General features: G+C 44.0%; 1 protein-coding gene across 5 annotated transcripts in view; it reads left to right on the top strand.

Annotated features, from left to right (window-relative positions):
- The window catches only part of MYO5B (myosin VB), a 144,551-nt gene that overhangs the window by 112,964 nt on the left and 13,189 nt on the right, over window positions 1-18,398 (top strand). For 2 of the 5 annotated variants that reach the window (XR_004354496.1, XM_032675593.1), the window contains exons 25-30: window positions 646-765; window positions 1,871-2,008; window positions 3,414-3,473; window positions 9,391-9,642; window positions 10,473-10,570; window positions 16,718-16,795. Coding sequence is in view for 4 of the 5 variants with exons in the window: in XM_032675593.1 (XP_032531484.1) it covers window positions 646-765; window positions 1,871-2,008; window positions 3,414-3,473; window positions 9,391-9,642; window positions 10,473-10,570; window positions 16,718-16,795 (746 nt within the window). In the remaining variant the exon portion in view is untranslated. The remainder of the gene's footprint in view (window positions 1-645; window positions 766-1,870; window positions 2,009-3,413; window positions 3,474-9,390; window positions 9,643-10,472; window positions 10,571-16,717; window positions 16,796-18,398) is intronic. The other 3 variants (XM_032675594.1, XM_032675595.1, XM_032675596.1) reach the window with 3 other exon arrangements.

Here is an 18,398-nt window from a genome sequence, read left to right on the forward strand (position 1 = left end):
GCCGGTGATGTTCAGGTGTAGGTGTTGGGTTAAAAGCAAACAAACCAAAAAACCCCAGCAACATGACTGCAGAATTTCAAAAGCCAGAGTTTTTAGGTTCAGCTTTGCTAAAGTGTTAGAAAAACTGTTGAAAATCAGATCATGGAGTGCTGCTGGATTTGAGTTAAGCATAATAGATCTGATGGTTTGTAGGTGCTGGGGATTTTTCTTTGACTCAAATTCAAATGTCATGGAGTCAGCTCTAGATTATAAAAGTATCTAAATATTAGAGAATGCTTACATATATTCTACAGATTGAGTGCTTGAAGGGAGTTCCAGAGGGTTCTGTCAACAGCATAATCTTGAGCTCATATTTGCATGTTCACGCTTAACAGGCATCTGGTGTCATGATGTGCCTTTAATTCATGCAGAATTTTTAAACTGAGCTTCTATATCCCTTCACATTTTAAGGTATTCCTTTGTGTTAATATGAATTTCATGGTTAGGGCATAAAAACTCAAAAATGGAATCCGCTCTAAGGTGAAAGTCAAGCCTTTCGTAAAGGTAACTTTGGTATATAGTCAGATATTTGCTCTTGATAAACAACACTTAGTGAGGAATCCTTAAGCACTGAATGCTTTATGTATCTGCATCACTTCTTGGCAGCAGGCACCGGGGCACAGAAGAAACCCATCCAACCAAAGCAGTCTGGAGTCTGATTCCAATAATCCATCCATATCCTCCTCTGACATAGGAGACACCGACGATGTGATTCAACAAGTGGAGGTACAGGAAACTGGGCAGGAGAGGAGTGGGGAGGAGAGCCCTGCTCTGCAGGGGTGATGGGTGTGGGGTTGGGAGCACAGAGGTTGGGCGAGAAGGTGTGGCAGATAAAATTGACTTCAGGCTAAAGAAACACTTCATTAATTGTGTGAGAGGGGTTGCAAAGGTTGTGGTGCTATGGCAAATGCTTACTTGCAGCATCGGACTTAAATAGGGCTCTAAAAATAATAAAGTGCTGTCTTTGGGCCGCACCAGCTTGACTGATGAAAATTCATCAAAGCAGTTACAGCCAGCACTGATGGCAATGACTGTATCATGATCCTTCTCTGCAAGGATAGCAGAATTCATTACCCTCTTGCCCTGAGTGTTTTCGCTCCCATGCATCTTCACGGATGCTTCGCTGGCCAGCACAGCCCCTGTAATCAAATCAACAGCCTCTTAATGCAGAAAAGAGCAGCACAAATTAATCCCTGGCTTTCAAGAATCCTGTGGAAAAGAGAAATGTGTTTTTTACTTACATTTGCTAGAACAGGCTGCTTTTTAAATTCCACTTCTGTGAATCAAGAGCACGTGTGGGTGGTGAACGTTCCTGGGATCTGCCACCCCGTTGGCAGGACCTTATTTTGTGTCCCACATACATACCATGCCTGCAGAAGCCCTCACTGCCCTTAGCTGGCTGCTGTGTTATGTTTAGTATTTCTGAACTACTCTGAGAGCATTTGCTGAAGTCAAACAGTAGTGGCCATGCTCTGATGTAAAATATTCCAGGTGAAGCCAGTTAAAAAAACAACGAATAAAGACTTGGCTAGAAGTGACTCAGTAGGGCATTTTTGATGTTCTTAGCTGCAGCCCAAATCAGACCCAGTTTATCTATTGGGCTGTTAAGCCTTCTGTGATTTATTAAAAAGAGTCAGCTGTTTTACTGACATTAAAAATAGGTGCTTAAAATGTAGATTTGGTCTTTGAAAGTACATGTCTTGAGATCCTCCTGTTACTGGCTGTGGCTGGGGTCAGTGCTGATGTACAGTCAGGCCATGTCTGGCAGTAGGTGTGGTTATAGAATTTAACATTGAGATCTTTTTTTTTCTACTCTCCTGTTCTTCTCTAGGAGATTGGGATGGAAAAAGCAGCCATGGACATGACTCTCTTCCTAAAGCTGCAGAAGAGAGTGAGGGAGCTCGAGCTGGCGAGGAAGAAGCTGCAAACCCAGCTGGAGAAGAAGGAGCAAGAGAGCAAGAAATCCCAGGTAAGAGGTGGCTTTTCATTGATACTAATATCTCCTGTTGGTAACTGGCTTTCCTTGATTGCCTGAAGGACCCATGATGTAGGATTTCAGCTTTGAGAGTGACAAGTTCAAAATAAGAAGCAACAAATCTATCTGGAAAAGGGAGATAAACTTTTTTTGTCAGCTAAGGACAATCAAACAGGGGGAGTGCTTTATTTATTTGTATAAACAAACTGGTTATAAAATATTTAGGACAGTCCTTGATTTGGTGTTGTTATCATCTGTGTGCTTTCGTTGGTTTTTCTTCCAAAGTGATGACCATGTAGGAACAGAGTTTAAAAATAGTATAGTAAATCAGAAATAACAAGATGGCTGTTAGAAGAATGAATTCTTCATTCCTGTTCCATATTCCTATGCTGTATTCTTTCTTCCTTGTGAAAAGAAAATCTTCCTACAGTTCGAGTTGTTTCCTTGAAAACAATTAAAAATATATATTAATATTAATAGGTATTTATCTCTTATCCTATATAAAATATATAATATAATTATATTATATATAATGTGTTTATATTATATATAATATAAATATTAATATATAGTAACATATTTTTAAAATCAACATTATTGACATCCCAGTAACTTAAGGGACAGGAGTCCAGGCTTACAACTGAAGTCTGAAAATGTAGCTCTCTATGTTCTGGCGAGCCAACTTCTGGGACTGGGGGCTTTCAATAGCAGATCTCTTGTATACATTTTCCCTGTCATCTGTAACCAAGACTTTGTGACTTGTCAGAGGCCACAGAGGGGATGATGTGTGCCATGAAACAGCAGTGCTGTGTGCATGGTGTTGTGAAGCAGTGAAGATGCTCTTTTATGAGTTGCTGAGTAAATGCCATCACTCTTGGTTTCATATTTGAAATTTCTGGGGCTTCTGTTGCTTCGTTTGGGAATTATTTTCTTTATTACTCTCCAGTGTGAGATCAGTGTAACTTTGGAAAAATGCAACGAGAGACTCAACAAAATCACCAACAGTAATTATTTACTTGCTTCACTACATATTCTTATTGACCACCTCTAGTAATTTGCAGAGGACACAAAGAAATTGGGGACTTCCCCAGCCTCTCCTCCTTGCTGCAGAGGTGGATTAAAAACCTGTTTTCCGACTACTGTGTTGAAAATTGTTCCCTTAATGACTGTCACTGTTTGAAGGCTGCAGTGAGCCACAGTTGTCAGGATATTAATGAGAGATTAAACCATTTTTTTCTTGAAGTGTCCTCTGCCCCACTAGGTGTTGCTGGGATGCTGTCTGATGGCAATTAATAACATTATTATGGTTGAGCTGGCCGGACGTGCCCAGCCATCCTGTGCTGTGTGCCAGCTCCTCTGGCTGCTTTTAAACATAAATCTGTCTCTTTAATCCATGCAGGTTATTGAAACAAAGACCATGACTTCGGAACAGGAAGATTTTGCATACAACAGCCTGAAGGTGAGTGAGAGTGCTGTAACCTATTCCATGGCTCCAGCAGCCCAGACAAGTGGCATGGACGTGGTAACAACACAGAACCTCCTGTAACTGGCTCTGTTAGAGGGGGCAGTTGTAGCTGTAGCTGTCCATCAGCTCTGGGGCCTGGGATGGGCTCACAGATGTTTCCCTCTGGGGCAGTGTCTGTTCTGCACTGGTCTGCCTGTTTCTGAGTCATCCACAGAGGTGAAAAGCCCACTTATGGTGAAGGGTGCTTTTTCCACTGCACCTGTTCCCACTGGGACTTTATTGGGTTTCCTCTGATGGCACACCGGGTCTCAGCAGTTTGCTTTGCTGTAGGTGTAAATCTCACAGCTGAAGCCCAGTGTGCTTCTTGTTCCAGGCTTCCACTCTGCTTTTTGTCCACTTTCTGTGCATTCCCAAGGTGCCACTCTGGTCAAAACCAAATAAATCTGTGGATATTCTGTCTCCATCGTTTTCTCCCTGTGACACACAGAGCAACTGAAACCTCCTGGGCTCCTATTGCAGCTTCTGTGGGTTCTCCCCTCCTGCTCTAACAGTACTCAAATACTCTGTTAGGCCAATTCCTATGTCTTGCTTATCCTCAGAAATCCAGTTTCCAGGTTAGAGTTAGTAAGGGAATTTTTTTTATATTGTTTTTTTTTTCAGCACAGACCTACCTTTCAGAGGCTCCTTCTCTCCTTGTCCCCATAACAAACATTGAAATACAACTGAGAAGTCCAGAGGGACATATGTTATCCAGAATAACGTGATACTAAACCATCTGTTAGTAGTAATACCATTTTTGCTGCTGTATCCTCTCCTCTGAAGGACACAGAAACCCCAGAAATTAGAGATGGAAAGGATGGATGTTCAACCCTCACTGAGCACATACCTCTAGCAGAAGCTTTTTCTGGCACTTAATCCATCCAATTTTTATTTTCTGAGCACGATATTGATGTTGCACTGGCTGGATGTGCTTTTTGTGGCAGAGGGAAACCCCACTGAGTTTCATTAGTACCTCTGCACAGCTCCTAGGAGAAGAAGGATGGCACCTTCTTAAATAGCTTCTGTGGAGTTCTGACTTCAGCATGAGTTCAAAAAGTGCATTTTCTTCAAGCTTCGACCCAGGAAGTTCAGAGTGGAAATAGTTATTTTGGATTTTCTTACTTTCTACATTCCTAACGTACTAACAAATGTAGTCCTAAATATCTAAGAAATGTTAAAAACTCTATGTTAATACCATTTCATATGAATAGGTAGCCTGTGGTGCTAAAAATGAAGGATTCTTTAGCCTACAGCAGGTGGAAAATGAACCTGCAGGGATTTTGTGTTCTCTGTACGAGTGTTTCCCTGGGAGGCATCACTGAAAAAGAGAGGTAAATACACCTCACTGGTGTTTTCCCCACATCTGGATATAGGACGCTGCCAGAAGTCTCTCTCTGCAATGAAAGAGTGACTTACTGCTGATTTTGAGGGCTGCTTTTCCCTCCTTCCCCCATGACAGCTGCTTCAGTGGCTCTATGGCAAAGCTCTTCCTCTCTTCTTTGTATTTCTCCTGATAATTTGTATCTCAAAAACTTATGCTATCTCAGGCTCCTTTAAGAGTCTTCAGTATAAAGGTTTATTTTTCCTTTTTGCCAGCTTTAAAAGACTTTATCTTGGGGAACCAGGCTGAGGTGCCTAAAAGCTTACACACATCTTTCTGTGGATGCTCTTGAGTGGTCCATGGGATACTGGCTATGGAGCAGGAAGGGATGTTGGTTTGGATGCTCCACTGATGCTCCATCTTTTGGAAACTGAGACACCTCAGCCAGTTTAGAAAGGTTTCAGGTTTTGGAAGTGTGGCTGCAGTGTCTTTTCAGAAACCAGTATATATATCCCTGAAATGCAAATGAATATGAAGTTATGAAGATGCTCTGAGGGCTGGAGCCCCTCTGCTCTGGAGCCAGGCTGGGAGAACTGGGGGTGTTCACATGAAGAAAAAGAGGCTCCAGGGAGACCTGAGAGCCCCTTCCAGTGCCTAAAGGGGCTCCAGGAGAGCTGGAGATGGACTTGGGACATGGGATGGAGGAACAGGACAAGGGGCAGTGGCTTCCCACTGTCAGAGGGCAGGGTTAGATGGGATATGGGGAAGGAATTGCTGTCTGTGAGGGTGGTGAGGCCCTGGCCCAGGTTGCCCAGAGAAGCTGTGGCCACCCCTGGATCCTTGAAAGTGCCTAAGACCAGTTTGGACAAGTCTTGGAGCAACCTGGTCTAGTGTAAGGTGTCCCTGCCCCTGGCAGGGGATGGAATGAGATGTGCTTTAAGTTCCTTTTCAATCCAAACTATTCTGTTGTTCTAAGATTCTATAGTTTTGGGTCCCACTGAAGATGTTTTTGATACTCACTGTCCCTTGAGCAGGACAATAAAATGTGAGGATATTATTGGATGGCCATATGGGCTTGGTTTTTGCATCCAGCACGTGTCTACTGTCCTCCAGCTTTGTGTCTTGGTGTAATCTTGGTGTACTGTCATGACACCCATGATGGGAGGGATTTGCTTTTGGGGGTAGCATCTGTCAGGAAACCTGTTCTTGGTGCAGATTTTGATGAAGGGAAGTGACTGAGACACAGTCCTCCCTTAGAGAGGCTCACTTGGGTAAAGAGTTGGTTCTCTCCTTTTGTAACACTGCAAAGAAATGTGAGGAACTTGAGCTAAAACGGATACATTTTTAGTAGGCAGAAATTATCTGTCCTTTGTAATGGATAAAGAGATTTTTCAGTAGGTGCTGTCCCAAAATATACCCAGCCAGGTGTTTGGTTACCATATTCAGGAAGGCAGAACAGGGAGAAATGCCCCTGAGTCACGCCTGCACAAGAAAATTCCTCAATGAAAAATGTATTTTCCAGCCTGGTTTTTTTGAAGCTGGGAAAGAGGGAGTGGGAATGAAACCACCAAGCAGCCCTTACCCTGACTCTGTATTTCTGAGCAATCTGTTCCAGTGGAAAGTGTCCCTGCCCATGGCAGGGGATTGGGCTACTACCCAAACCATTCTAGGATTCCTATCAGGAGCACAAGGCATAATTGAATTTCTCACTTGTTGCGTAGCTGGGATGTTTGTTTGGTCCCTTAGACTTGGAAGCTCATCATAAAATGAGCTTCTAGAGGATTTTATTTTCTTTTCCTTTGGAGTACCAGAAATAGAAGAGAGGGAAAATTCCTGGCATGGCAGTGCTAACCCCTGACTTAGGCAGGCTCACACTTCCCCCAGCACTGCTATATAAGCCCCTTTTCTAAAGAGTGAAGGTATTTCCATCACTGTTAGTGCTTGGGTACCCCTTTCACACCTCTGTGATGCTGTACATGTTGGGACAAGTGTGAGTTCAGGACATTTTGACTGTAATTTGTCAAATAAGTCAGTGTTGCTGGACTGTGCTGAAGAGCGACCACTTCTCACAGCGTCAGTAGAAATCTCCCTTTCCACATTCAGAGCATTTTATTTTAGCTTCTGTACTGCCATGGCTAATTCTAGTGCAGAAAGGGTGTATTGGCAGGGGACACTAGATGTTTTAACGCTGGTCCATGAAATCCACAAGGAAAGGAGTAGGGAATGAATTTAAGTGTAAAGTCTGAACGGAGTCCAAGGCATGGGCTTTTGAAGCAGGGTTGTTGTTTATTTCTTTCTTTCCTGGTCTCCCTGGCTTCGTTTCTAACCAGAGCTGAACTTTATATGACCAGTCCTTGGAGTCAGCAGTGTGGCTTACCCATTGAAAAAAGGAAGAGGGGGAGAAAGGGATAGAAAGGAGGAGGGCAGTAAAGAAAAAGGAAATCAGGGGTCTTAAGCAGCAAATAACAAAACTCACAGGAGAGCCATTTGTGTAGAAAAGCAGGTAATTGCTTTCATCTTACCCTTTAGTGTCTGTGAGCATGATCGGTAAAAGAGTGAAGGTGATGCTTTAGCCACGTAGCAGGAACAGTTAAACCCAGTTTGGTATCAGTTCCCATCACGTGCACAACTCCTACTTTAAAAACCAGTACAGAAAAGCCCATGTCTCATATGCTCCCTCTGCTGAGCTGTGCTTAAACGTGGAAGAATTGCTGGATCTCATGCATTTCTTATCCTGTCTTTTTTTAATGACAGATGGTATCAAGTACCTGAATATGCTCCATTACTGATGTTGTTTGTTCAGCTAGGAGCATGCTGTCCAGATGCCAGATCAGCTATTCTGTTCACACCTCTGCTGTGATAAGCCTTGCCATTTATAATTTGTAAGGATTTATAATTACAACACCCGTTTCCTATGGAAACGAGGTTTACACAGCTGTGCTAGCTACACACTGTATAAATTGTATAAATTGCCTCCATCCCCCCTCTCTCCCAAGCCATTTTTGGATTCATTAGCTCGCCTCAGCCCACGATGATAATGAAGCAGATATCCCAGAGATAAGAGGGATTGTGGAAGAAAGCTGTGGAAAGGCTCAAAAGGTGGTGGGGAGAGGGAAGCACCTAGATCTCAGTGGGGACAGATCTTGTGCTGTTGTAGAGGATCCACGTGGATGGGGTTTGTCCCTTGGAAAGAGCTGATCCCAAATCACTCAGACAGCAGACTTTGTCAGCTCACTGGCAGTTGTCTTGGTTTGTGCCGTGTTAGATAAAGGTCCTGTTGGGTTTTGGCATTGTCTGGGTGCATGGGGACAGGAGGGAGCAGTCCTGGGTGCCACCCTGAAGCATCTGGGGGTGGAGGATCAGTGCAAAGAGAAGGTGGGTAGTTGGATTCTGTCTGTGAGCAGGACCCCAGGAGTCTGGCTCCCACCCTGTCTGTGACTTATAGCAAAGACTAACAGATTTAAGCTGAAAAAGGGTAAATTTAGACTGGATATTGGGAAGGAATTCCTGGCTGTGAGGGTGGCGAGTCCCTGGTACAGGTTATCCAGAGAAGCTGTGGCTGCCCCTGGATCCCTGGGGGTGTCCAAGGCCAGGCTGGACGAGGCTTGGAGCAACCTGGGCCAGTGGAAGGTGTCTCTGCTCATGGCAGGGGCTTGGAATGAGATGAGCTTTAAGGGTCCTTTTCAACCCAAACCATTCTGTGATTCTATGATTGCACTGCTGCAGGAGTAAAGCTGCTCTTGGCCCAGCTAGGATGCTCCAGGTGGGTTTTGGGTGCTTGCAAAGAGCAAGTTGTTGTGTTGCCACCTGCAAAGCTTCAGGGGTGACATGCTGAAATGAAAGCTGCCTTAGCTGCAGGATTTTCATTCTTCTGTCTTCTACTGTCATGCAAAAGCAAATGAGCCCTTCAGTTGTCTCAGTAAACACATTGTTATTCAGGAGAAGCAGCCACAGTCAAACTTGTACAGTATTGCCCCTGCCTGTCAAACGCCAGTTTGATGAGATGTCAGGGCAAGAACATCCTCCAGCTGCAAACACTGCACCAGGGTGAGGGAATTACAAAATGTATGAGAAAAGAAGCTGTAGTGGGAATTCACAGACCCGTGGCTCACCTAATGGGATGCCTGCCATGATGATGGGTCATGTAAATCAGCACCTTCCAGTTTACCTAATGAATTTGAAAGATGAGCTGAACATTGTGGGGTTGCAGTGATTTCTTGATAGAGAAGGAAAAGAGGTTGAGAAGAAAAGAATGTGTTTAGCTTCTTTAACAGCTTGCTTTTGTGTTTAAAAATAGTGTCAACAAATTAAAAATCTCCCTGTGTCTCCTGTTACTATTGTTACTAAACAGCAACAGGCTGCTGATAAAAGCAAAACCCTTTTCTGAACTGCAGGCACATGGCTGGACTGGCAGAAAAATCCAGATCCTGTCTTTAATTGATCAGTCAGCCATAATCATCACTAATTGAGTCACCTTAGAGGCGTCTCAGAAAAGGATGAGGCACTACAAGGCAGCTTATCCAAACTGGTTAATGGCTCGATATTTTCCAGAGGCAAGAGCTGGAGTCGGAGAACAAGAAGCTGAAAAATGAACTGAACGAGCTGAGGAAGGCTATTGCAGACCGAGCAACCCAGAACAACTCATCCAGCGATGTCCAGGACAGTTACAACCTCTTGCTGAACCACCTGAAAGCGGCCAACGAGGAGCTGGAAGTGCGGAAGGAAGAGGTGCTCATCCTGAGGTCACAGATCATGAAGGCAGCCCAGCAAAAAGAGATGGGGAAAAACATGGTAAAGGAGAGGGTAACGGCTTTTCTTCTCCATTTTCCCTTCTCTTGGTGGAAATTCAGTGGTTGCCTGAGTGATGCTATTTGTGCTTTGGTAGGCTCTGAGTGCAGGATGGCCTGGGCTGATTATAGGGGGTTGTACAGGGATATAGGAGGTTCTGCCTATGGATGAGTTGCAGTTCATGACATTTCAGACAGCCCAGGACTATATGTCCCATGGTACTGCTGTAGGGTACTTAACCCCATACCTGATGAGATCTAGCCAGCCCACACCAAGGAACAACTTCTCCAGTCCTGTACCAAGGTGTGGTGGTCTGAGATGTTCCTGGTGATGTTTCCTGACAATGCTATTATTCTGCAGGAAAATGGGATGGAGAGAAGGAGCTTCTGGATCAGACTCTGCTCACTCGAGTCTGATGCAGCTGTAATGTGTTTCTACTGGTGTGTAGACGAGTGGACTTTCAAACAGCTGTGATGTGCTTTTGTTTTTAGAGCCCGTTCCAATGGGAGGGTTTATTTTCCGAAAACTCTAACTTGGGCTTTTTTTATTCACTGTCTTACCATTCCTCAAGGTTTTGGTACGTTTTTTATTTCAGACCAAGCACCTCACTTATCCCTCTCTCATATTCACTGCTTCACTTCCACCTCCTCTCTCTCCTGCTGTCTGTTTGCATGTGTGTGAGTTGGTAGAAACTCTCTGGTGTGACGGACGCCCCGAGGGCGCTCTCAATAGAAACTTCTAACAGCTCTTAATAGAATGGTTGGGAGCAGTTCGGCATCGGGGACTTTCAAAGACAGGAAGAGGTGTGCAGGATGTCATGCTGCTGTTTTGCGTGTTGGATTTAGGAGAGAATCCCCAGCAATGCCAGCTGGCCCAACAGTGACAGGCACGTTGACCAGGAGGACGCGATCGAAGCCTACCAGGGGATGTGTGAGACCAACCGGTAAGTGTGGCCCGAATTCTTCCAGCAGCAGGAGGGGCTGACCAAAGGGAAAGAGGTGGAATCCGGACCAAAGCGTGAGACGTGGGATCCAGACCAAAATCAACAACGCGTTTTTCAAAGAGTTACCAGATTCTGGATTGTGTTATGGGCCTTGGGTCAAGGATGGGCCATAAAGATGAAATCAAAAGTGCGTGTCTTAGGGAATCGTAGAATCCTGGAATGTTTTGGGTCGGAAGGGACCTTAAAGATCTTCTAGTTCCGACTAGTTCTAATGGGTGAGGAGCCCTCATTGTTAGGGCTGTGTGTGTCCGCAAGAGAGGGGAGATACTGAGCAGGTGGAAAAGCAAACATGAAAGCGAGCAAAACTGGATTTTGACTTTGCTTCCAGTACATAAATAGCAGCAAGACTAAGATTTGGGATATGTGAGTAACTTACTACAAGTATCTCATACTATGTTGAGAAGACAGCACAGTCCCCTTCTCATTTTCCCAGAGGCAAAAGCCTGTTGTGGTTAACTGAGCTAACAAACATGCTGTATTCCGTGGAAACACTCACATTGTTGCTTTTCTTGCATCCAAACCGAGTGTTGGGAACATCTGTTTGATTACAGGTTTACCATAGTGGGGGTTAATTCTGTGAACATGTGTCTGTCCTTACAGTAACAACGGGCTGATATTGCTAAGCATCAAATCATCCTTGCAGTTATCCAGGAGGATATCAAATAATAAAGTAGTGTCTTGCAAGAAGACAAAATTACATGGATTTAACAGTGAGATAGTATGAAAAGTAAATTTTTATTTCACTCCAAGGAAATTGAATGTTTATCTCTTTTATTTTCTCTCGACAAATACAGATGTTTGAGACTATTTTCCCCTAAATAATTTCTATTCATCAAGATAGAAGACAAAGCCATTGTGAATTAATGGCTTTTAATAACAACACAATATACTTTGCCACTTTTGAGAGGGGTTGCAGAAGGTTGCTAACAGTCCAGGGTGCGACAGACCATGACTTAATGAGGGTTTTATTTGTACCTTAATGAATATGAGGAAAGGCACGTGATCAAGGCCAGGTTGGACGGGGCTCTGAACAACCTGGTCTAGTGGAAGGTGTCCCTGCCCATGGCGGGGGGGTGGAATGAGGGGGGCTTTAAGGTCCCTTCCAACCTAAACCAGTCTGTGATTCAATGATATTTCACTGAAATATAAAAAAAATTCTGAAGAGTTGCTTAATGCTTTCAGAACTGGATGGCCAAAAAGGTGTGATGGGAAAGAGAGATTTCTGGGCAAAAATTCAGTGTATATATAGCTGTGTGGTGAGCTTTGGTCATCACGTCTGTGCTGTATTTCCTCCAAACTCCTGCCATAGAATGTGCTGGATTTTCTGAGTTTGCGTCCATTTTCCTTCTTGTAAAAGCCCTGGGAGAATCTATGGAGATCTCCTGGTGTGTGAGTACAGAGGTGGACTTGCTGGAAGGGCTGGGTTCCACATGCATCCCATTTAAACAGAGTTTAAAACCCTGATGGCTGTGCTGAGGCTCTGCCCAGGTTAGTTCTGTCAGCTTTCGTCTTGGCCCAGGGACCTGGAGGAGTGAGGATTGTTGGGGTCCAGGACTCTGGTTACACTGGTTTCTCACCTGAGCATCATGTCTGGCTGGATCAGGACCAGTGTTCGTGTTTTTTTTCAATTGCCATTGAATATTTGCTTTCCTGAACTGAACTTGCTGATGAAATTTCTGCCTCTCCTGTGATAGAGATGATAAAATTAATTTGAACACCACACTCATTCTTGTCAGTAAATCAGCGGGGCTCAGTGTGCTTCCAGCAGCAAGGCGTGTTTTTTGGTCACTTAATGAATTCTGTGAATTTTCCCTTTTTTCCTTCCAACGTTCTCCTGGAGCTGTGAGCACTGATGAAATCCCACTGTCAGGCACACCTTTAATTACTCCCTGAGTTTTCCAGTGTGCCTGCATAGGGATGGTTGGTTTGTGTTCAGGAGTTGGTGAAAGAGTCAAAATAAGAGTTGCTGCTTTTGTAAGACGTGTCTGACCAGGTTGCATCACTAGTCCCGAGTATTAATTGATATCTGGCCGTAGTGGTGTACATGTTGTCTGCTGTAGCCTTCCAGGGGACTCCAGCCCTCCTTCAGATGGTCTGGTTTCCAGACTTAACTCCTGCAGAGAGAATTGAATCACGGAATCATTTGGGTTTGAAAGTATGCCTCAGGTCCAAGCACTGCCAAGCCCAGCATTAACCCATATGCCCAAGTGCCACATCTGCACAGCTTTTAAATCCCACCCAGGGTATATAATTTTCCAGGATCTGATTTCCTTTCCCTGCAATTGCACGGGCGAGCTACAATTCTAGGAAGTTCATGTGGCCCAACCTTGGTGGGTTTTGGCCTCTTGAGTTTTGGGAAGGGAAATCTGCTGTCTCCAGGCTCAGTTTCCTATTACCTCTCTCATCTCTCTCTCATATGAAGCTTGCCTGGAGCTTGGCTCTTGTAAGACAGCAGCAATAGCTCTATATACTCTTACCCTGATTTTCTGTGTTGATTTATCCAGTGGCTCATTAACCACCACCAGCTTTCCCATCATATGGTTCCTGGGGTTGATTTATAAAATGTATGCTGGTGGCAATGGCAGTAAATCAGGTGAAAACAAATGCTTAGGAAGCATGGATTATTGTGTTTGTGGATATAAATTAACATTCTCTCCCTCCAGCACAAATTTGCATTTGTACTTAGGCAGCTCTATACCCGAGGGTGTCAGCATGAGAAATAGAGCTGCTTTCCCTTTCTGATCTTGATCAATAAATATTTTAATGGGAAGCTTTTCTGGTGGAGTTGCAATTCTGAAGTGGGATTAATAAGCAAGAGACACTTCTCCCACCTGCTCTGCAAGAACCACTCCCATTTCCCTTTCATAAAATCCTAAAATGGTTTGGGTTGGAAGGGACCTTAAGGCTCATCCAGTCCCACCCCTTACCATGGGCAGGGACACCTTCCACTATCCCAGGTTGCCCCAAGCCCCATCCAACCTGGCCTTGGACACTTTCAGGGATCCAGGAGCAGCCACAGCTTCTCTGGGAAAGCTGTGCCAGGGCCTCACCACCCTCACAGACAGCAATTCCTTCCCAATATCCCATCTAACCCTGCCCTCTGCCAGTGGGAAGCCATTGCCCCTTGTCCTGGTCCCAGGTCCCTCTCCAGCTCTCCTGGAGCCCCTTTAGGCACTGGAAGAGGCTCTCAGGTCTCCCTGGATCCTTCTCTTCTCCAGGTGAACACCCCCAGCTCTCCCAGCCTGGCTCCAGAGCAGAGGGGCTCCAGCCCTCAGAGCATCTCCGTGGCCTCCTCTGGACTCTCTCCAGCAGCTCCACGTCCCTGTGCTGTTGTTCCCCAGGGCTGGAGGCAGCTCTGCAGGGGGGTCTCACCTGAGCTATTTAGGTTGGAGTCAGAGCATGGCTTTACTTTGGTGGGAGATCGACCTCGTGTTGTCTCCATGTCCATGTAATGCAGGACTTCTAAATACAGCAGGAGGAAAACAGAAAAAACTCTGCCAGGTGCTGCTGACCTTGCCCACATAGTGATTCTGTCTCCACAAAGCTTTCAGAGGAAAGCCCTTTGATTCTAGGCCAAGGGCAAGTTTGAATCAAAAGCAGCTCTTTATAAATTAAATAAACTCAGCTTGCCTTTCTTTTTTTTTGTTCCTTCTTACTTTTAGCTGCTAAAGGGGAAATCATCAAGTTAGTTCCCAGATAATTTTCTGCTTCAATAACTGAGTGTAAAGCTAAGTAGGCTTTTTGTTCCCTGTTTTAATTCTTGGGATCATTCTTTGGAGCCTGTTTGATCTTGGTAGAAACATAGAGCCAAGAGAGACCAGGTGATGATGTTAGAACTAATAACCTGGCAGCTCAAAGTAAATCAGGCTGTGTCTTTGAAATTAGCTTCTGTGATAACTTTCCAAGTGATTTCTGTTGAGTACATGGATTTTATCTTTTATTTTTTTTTCTGCTGTGTAAGTCTCACCTGCAAATGCAGTGCAAAGTGAAGGGCTGATGCTGGCTTCACATGGAGGATGCTTTTGCAGCTGGAAGAGGCCATCACATGGAAAGGGTTGCTATCTCTGCTTGCCACTCTCCCATGGGTCTCTTCCCACTCTGCCATTTTGGGAAGGGAGGTGTTTGGGCAGGAATTTCTCACTTTTGATGAGGGCTGTTTGTCCCAGCTGCTCCCCAGACCTGCACCTCCAAGATAAGGAAAAAGGAGAAAGGCTTTGTGAATCAAGCATTTTCAGCTCCTCTCAGCCTTGTCTGAGAAAAGGATTTAGCCAGCATTCTAGGAAATTATGTTGTCACATACTAATTAATGTAATTAGCTTGAAAGGGCCTGTGTTTGATGGTTAATGTCTTGGTCAGTATGAACTTCTGGCAGAAAGGGGAGCTCAGTGATTTCTGAGTCAGTGCTGTGTTGATGGAGATGAACTAAATGCTTAATTCCCAGGGCAGGTGTATCTTATATCGCCCCCTGTATATATTTATTTTATATGTAAATAAAGCAGCTCCTCCTTGAGCTGCTCTCCTCATTTACCACAATGCCTGTGGTTTGAAAAAAGGAAGAAAATCTATTTTTCGAAGGAGGTTTTCCAGGAAAATGCATCTCTTCAGAATGCTCCTCACTGTGTGAGATTTCACAGGTTAGTGACATGCAGTAAATAGTGATGATCCTTCCTGCTTTTTTCCTTGGTTTTCAGTGCCTGAGGATATGTCCTGTTAAGATTATATGAACCAAAAAAAGAAAGACTTTACTAAGAAATAATGCAAATCAGACCAATAAACCTCCTAGTTTCTGTCAGCCTACAAACCCTTTTGGAAACCTGCTGTGTATACGGTAGCAACAAGGTTTTAATTTAAATTCATGCATGTGGCCTTAACAGATGAACTTTGGAAATGTCAGTGCCTGAAACGTTTGCCGGTTTTGAGAAATGCTGTACACCAGCATGGAAGGGATGTACAAACTGCCTGTGGCAGTGAGACACCTCCTGAGTCCTTTCATGGCAACACCACGTTTCTCACTGCTTTCCTCCTGTGAAAATTTGCTGTAGAAAGTTTGTGTGTTGTGCATTTCCAGTGAAATATGCAGAGATTTCCTTGCCAGGGAATGGCTTCTGCTACAGCTCTTTCCAAAATAGAAGATGCATGTTGGCTGAGTTCCTCTTTTTTTTTTTTTTTTTGGTGTGTGTCTGAAATATAACGATATATTAAGTTTGGTGGTTGCTTTGTTTACTTTTTAAATTGTTATGTCCAAAAAGAAAAGCTGTTTTCTAACTGACATCGAAGCCAAGTATAATCTTGTTATAACAAGTGTTTCTGGTCAAATCGACCAGCTTACATCACTCATTTGTAACGTGTTCAGTACCTCATTAAAGGAGATAAATGAGTTTCTTGCCTCATATAACATGAAAAAAACCCAAAACAAACAACAAAAAATGAACAATCTGCTAAACAGAGACTTCTAGTATCAAGGTGAGATGAGACTTTTCTGGGCATTTTTCTGCCTGGATGGATATAGAGGAGATTTGGTCTTGTAGGGGTGTAAGTGGTGTTTGGACCAGGGGTTGCTCTGAGGAAAGACTGATATGTTTGACTCAATGTTTGAGGAAACCCTCAACTGAAATAGAAGGAGGATAATTTATTTTAGACAGTGGGAGTTGCTGCAGAAGGAAGGAAACGGAGAAACTTGTCTTAAAAATTCCATATTAGGGAGATATAAAACCAGCAGTTGGGAATTATGATAACCTGCCAGGAGGTTGGACTGGGTGATCTGTGATGATCCCTTCTGACCTGAAGGATTTTGGATTTCTGTTGGCTGCAGTGGGTTGGGGAGGAAGGGGCAACACGAGGTCACTTGTCCCAGCTGGGCAGGGAGAAGAAGCTCCACTAGCTAGGAGTGTTTTACAGGGCACAACCAGGGCATGGTTCTCCTTCAGTTTGGTGGAAGAAGAAATACAGTGTAATGAAAGTGTGTTCTATATAATAGTACTGAATAAAATTAATAAGGGTTCTGCTGCACCTTTTCTCCTTCTCTTGCAACTGACTTTTTGTCTTTCTTCTGTCCTCTTGTTTCCTTTTTCTATCCTTTATTTCTAGCAAGACTGAGGACTGGGGGTATCTCAATGAAGATGGAGAGCTCGGCTTGGCTTATCAAGGTTTAAAGCAAGTTGCCAGGTCAAACACTTTCTTTTTTTCCTTGCTGCTGCTTCTCAGTCTTCTCCTCCCTTTTGCCACCCTTTGGTTTCTTTCTCTTGCTCTGCTCTTACCCTCTGGTCCTCTGCAGGACCTGTTGTCTTCTCTGGGAGCAGCTGAAGGTGTGGTTTCCAAACCAGCAGAATTGAGACTCTTCTCTAATTTTCGAGGGAATTGTTGTGATTCTGGCTGGGCATTGCTGATGGTGGCTGTTGCCACTAATACCTGAGCTGTGATTTGTTAAGGATTATGTTAGGTTAATGGGAAATTGGGTGATAAAGGTGTTGGGAAGCTGTGACCTCCAAGAAACCAAAACCCCCCCCCCCCCATTTTAGATATATATATATTTTTAGTGAAATTGCACTAACATACAGCACCTCCCTAAAGTGTTTTCTCCCAGTCCTTGACTCGTAAGAAGCGGAGTCCCTGTGCTTTTATTCCAATGCTGTCACCCTTGCTTGCTCCTGGAGACTGTTTGCTCCCATCCATGTGTTGTCCACAGGTGTAAGAAGGAAGGCACGTGGTGGAAATACAGTGCCATCCTTCCACAGCTCTCCCCACATCCTGGTCTGCTGGGCAAATATCCCACAGGGACACACTGGGGGACTCCTGGATTCTTATTCTGTTTCAACCTGGTCTTTGGTGGTTATGGGGCTCCAATATTTTTATAAGAGATTTAAGGACATTATAGAGATGAAAACCTGAAATATTTTGTATAAAGTAGACTAAAGTGGTCACGTCTAGAGGTATCAGGGTAAAACCAGACAATAACAGGAAAAAATAACAGGGATGATTAATGTGTTTTTCCAAGCAATGTAGGAACCCAAGTTCATAAGAAGGAATGTGTTCTTTTGAGGCTGTCTCATGGTTAATCCAAACTGAATCCAAACTAATCCCAATATGAAGAAATAAAATGGAAATTAAGAGCTTAATACTTATTTCATGGTGGTTCTGTATTTTCCAAGCCTCTTAAGAATATAACTCCTGACAGGATTATGAGGCTGAGTGCATTATTGCCCGTGTTTCTATAGGTGGAAAACATGCTTTTCTGCCCTTTGCTGCAAAATGGGAGTAGAGATTGCATTGTTTAATCTTCTAAAGACATTAACAACAACAACAAGAAGACACCATGGGGAATAATTACTACTTTTCACCCAGAAATCTTTCCTAGAAAGCATATTTTTTTATACAAGCTGTGAAAGAAAAAACACAAAACAACAACAACAAAAAAATCTCATGCCTAATTGTTGCTGCAGGGAAACAGTTCATGGTGAACCTGAAAGAGCTGTAGCTTTTTCCCCCCTGGCCCAGCTCTGTGTCTGTGCTTGTCCTGGGTAAATGCAAAGCTATTGACACTAAAATCTTCCTCATATTTGGGGATTGCTGTTTGCATCTGATGTCAGAAGAGAAGCCTGTGACCTGAGTGTGTGGTGATCCATAGCTCTGCCTAGGAGATCACATCCTTGAGCTACAGCAGGGACATGGGCTTGATTATCTCCTTGGGTCATTCTTCCTCTTTGCCACCATCACCCTCTGTAATCTGGGACTAATACTTTGCAGTTCTTGGCCTGATGGCCCTTCCTCA

Source organism: Chiroxiphia lanceolata, chromosome Z, assembly GCF_009829145.1.
Source record: "Chiroxiphia lanceolata isolate bChiLan1 chromosome Z, bChiLan1.pri, whole genome shotgun sequence".
NCBI classification, from domain to species: Eukaryota; Metazoa; Chordata; class Aves; order Passeriformes; family Pipridae; genus Chiroxiphia; species Chiroxiphia lanceolata.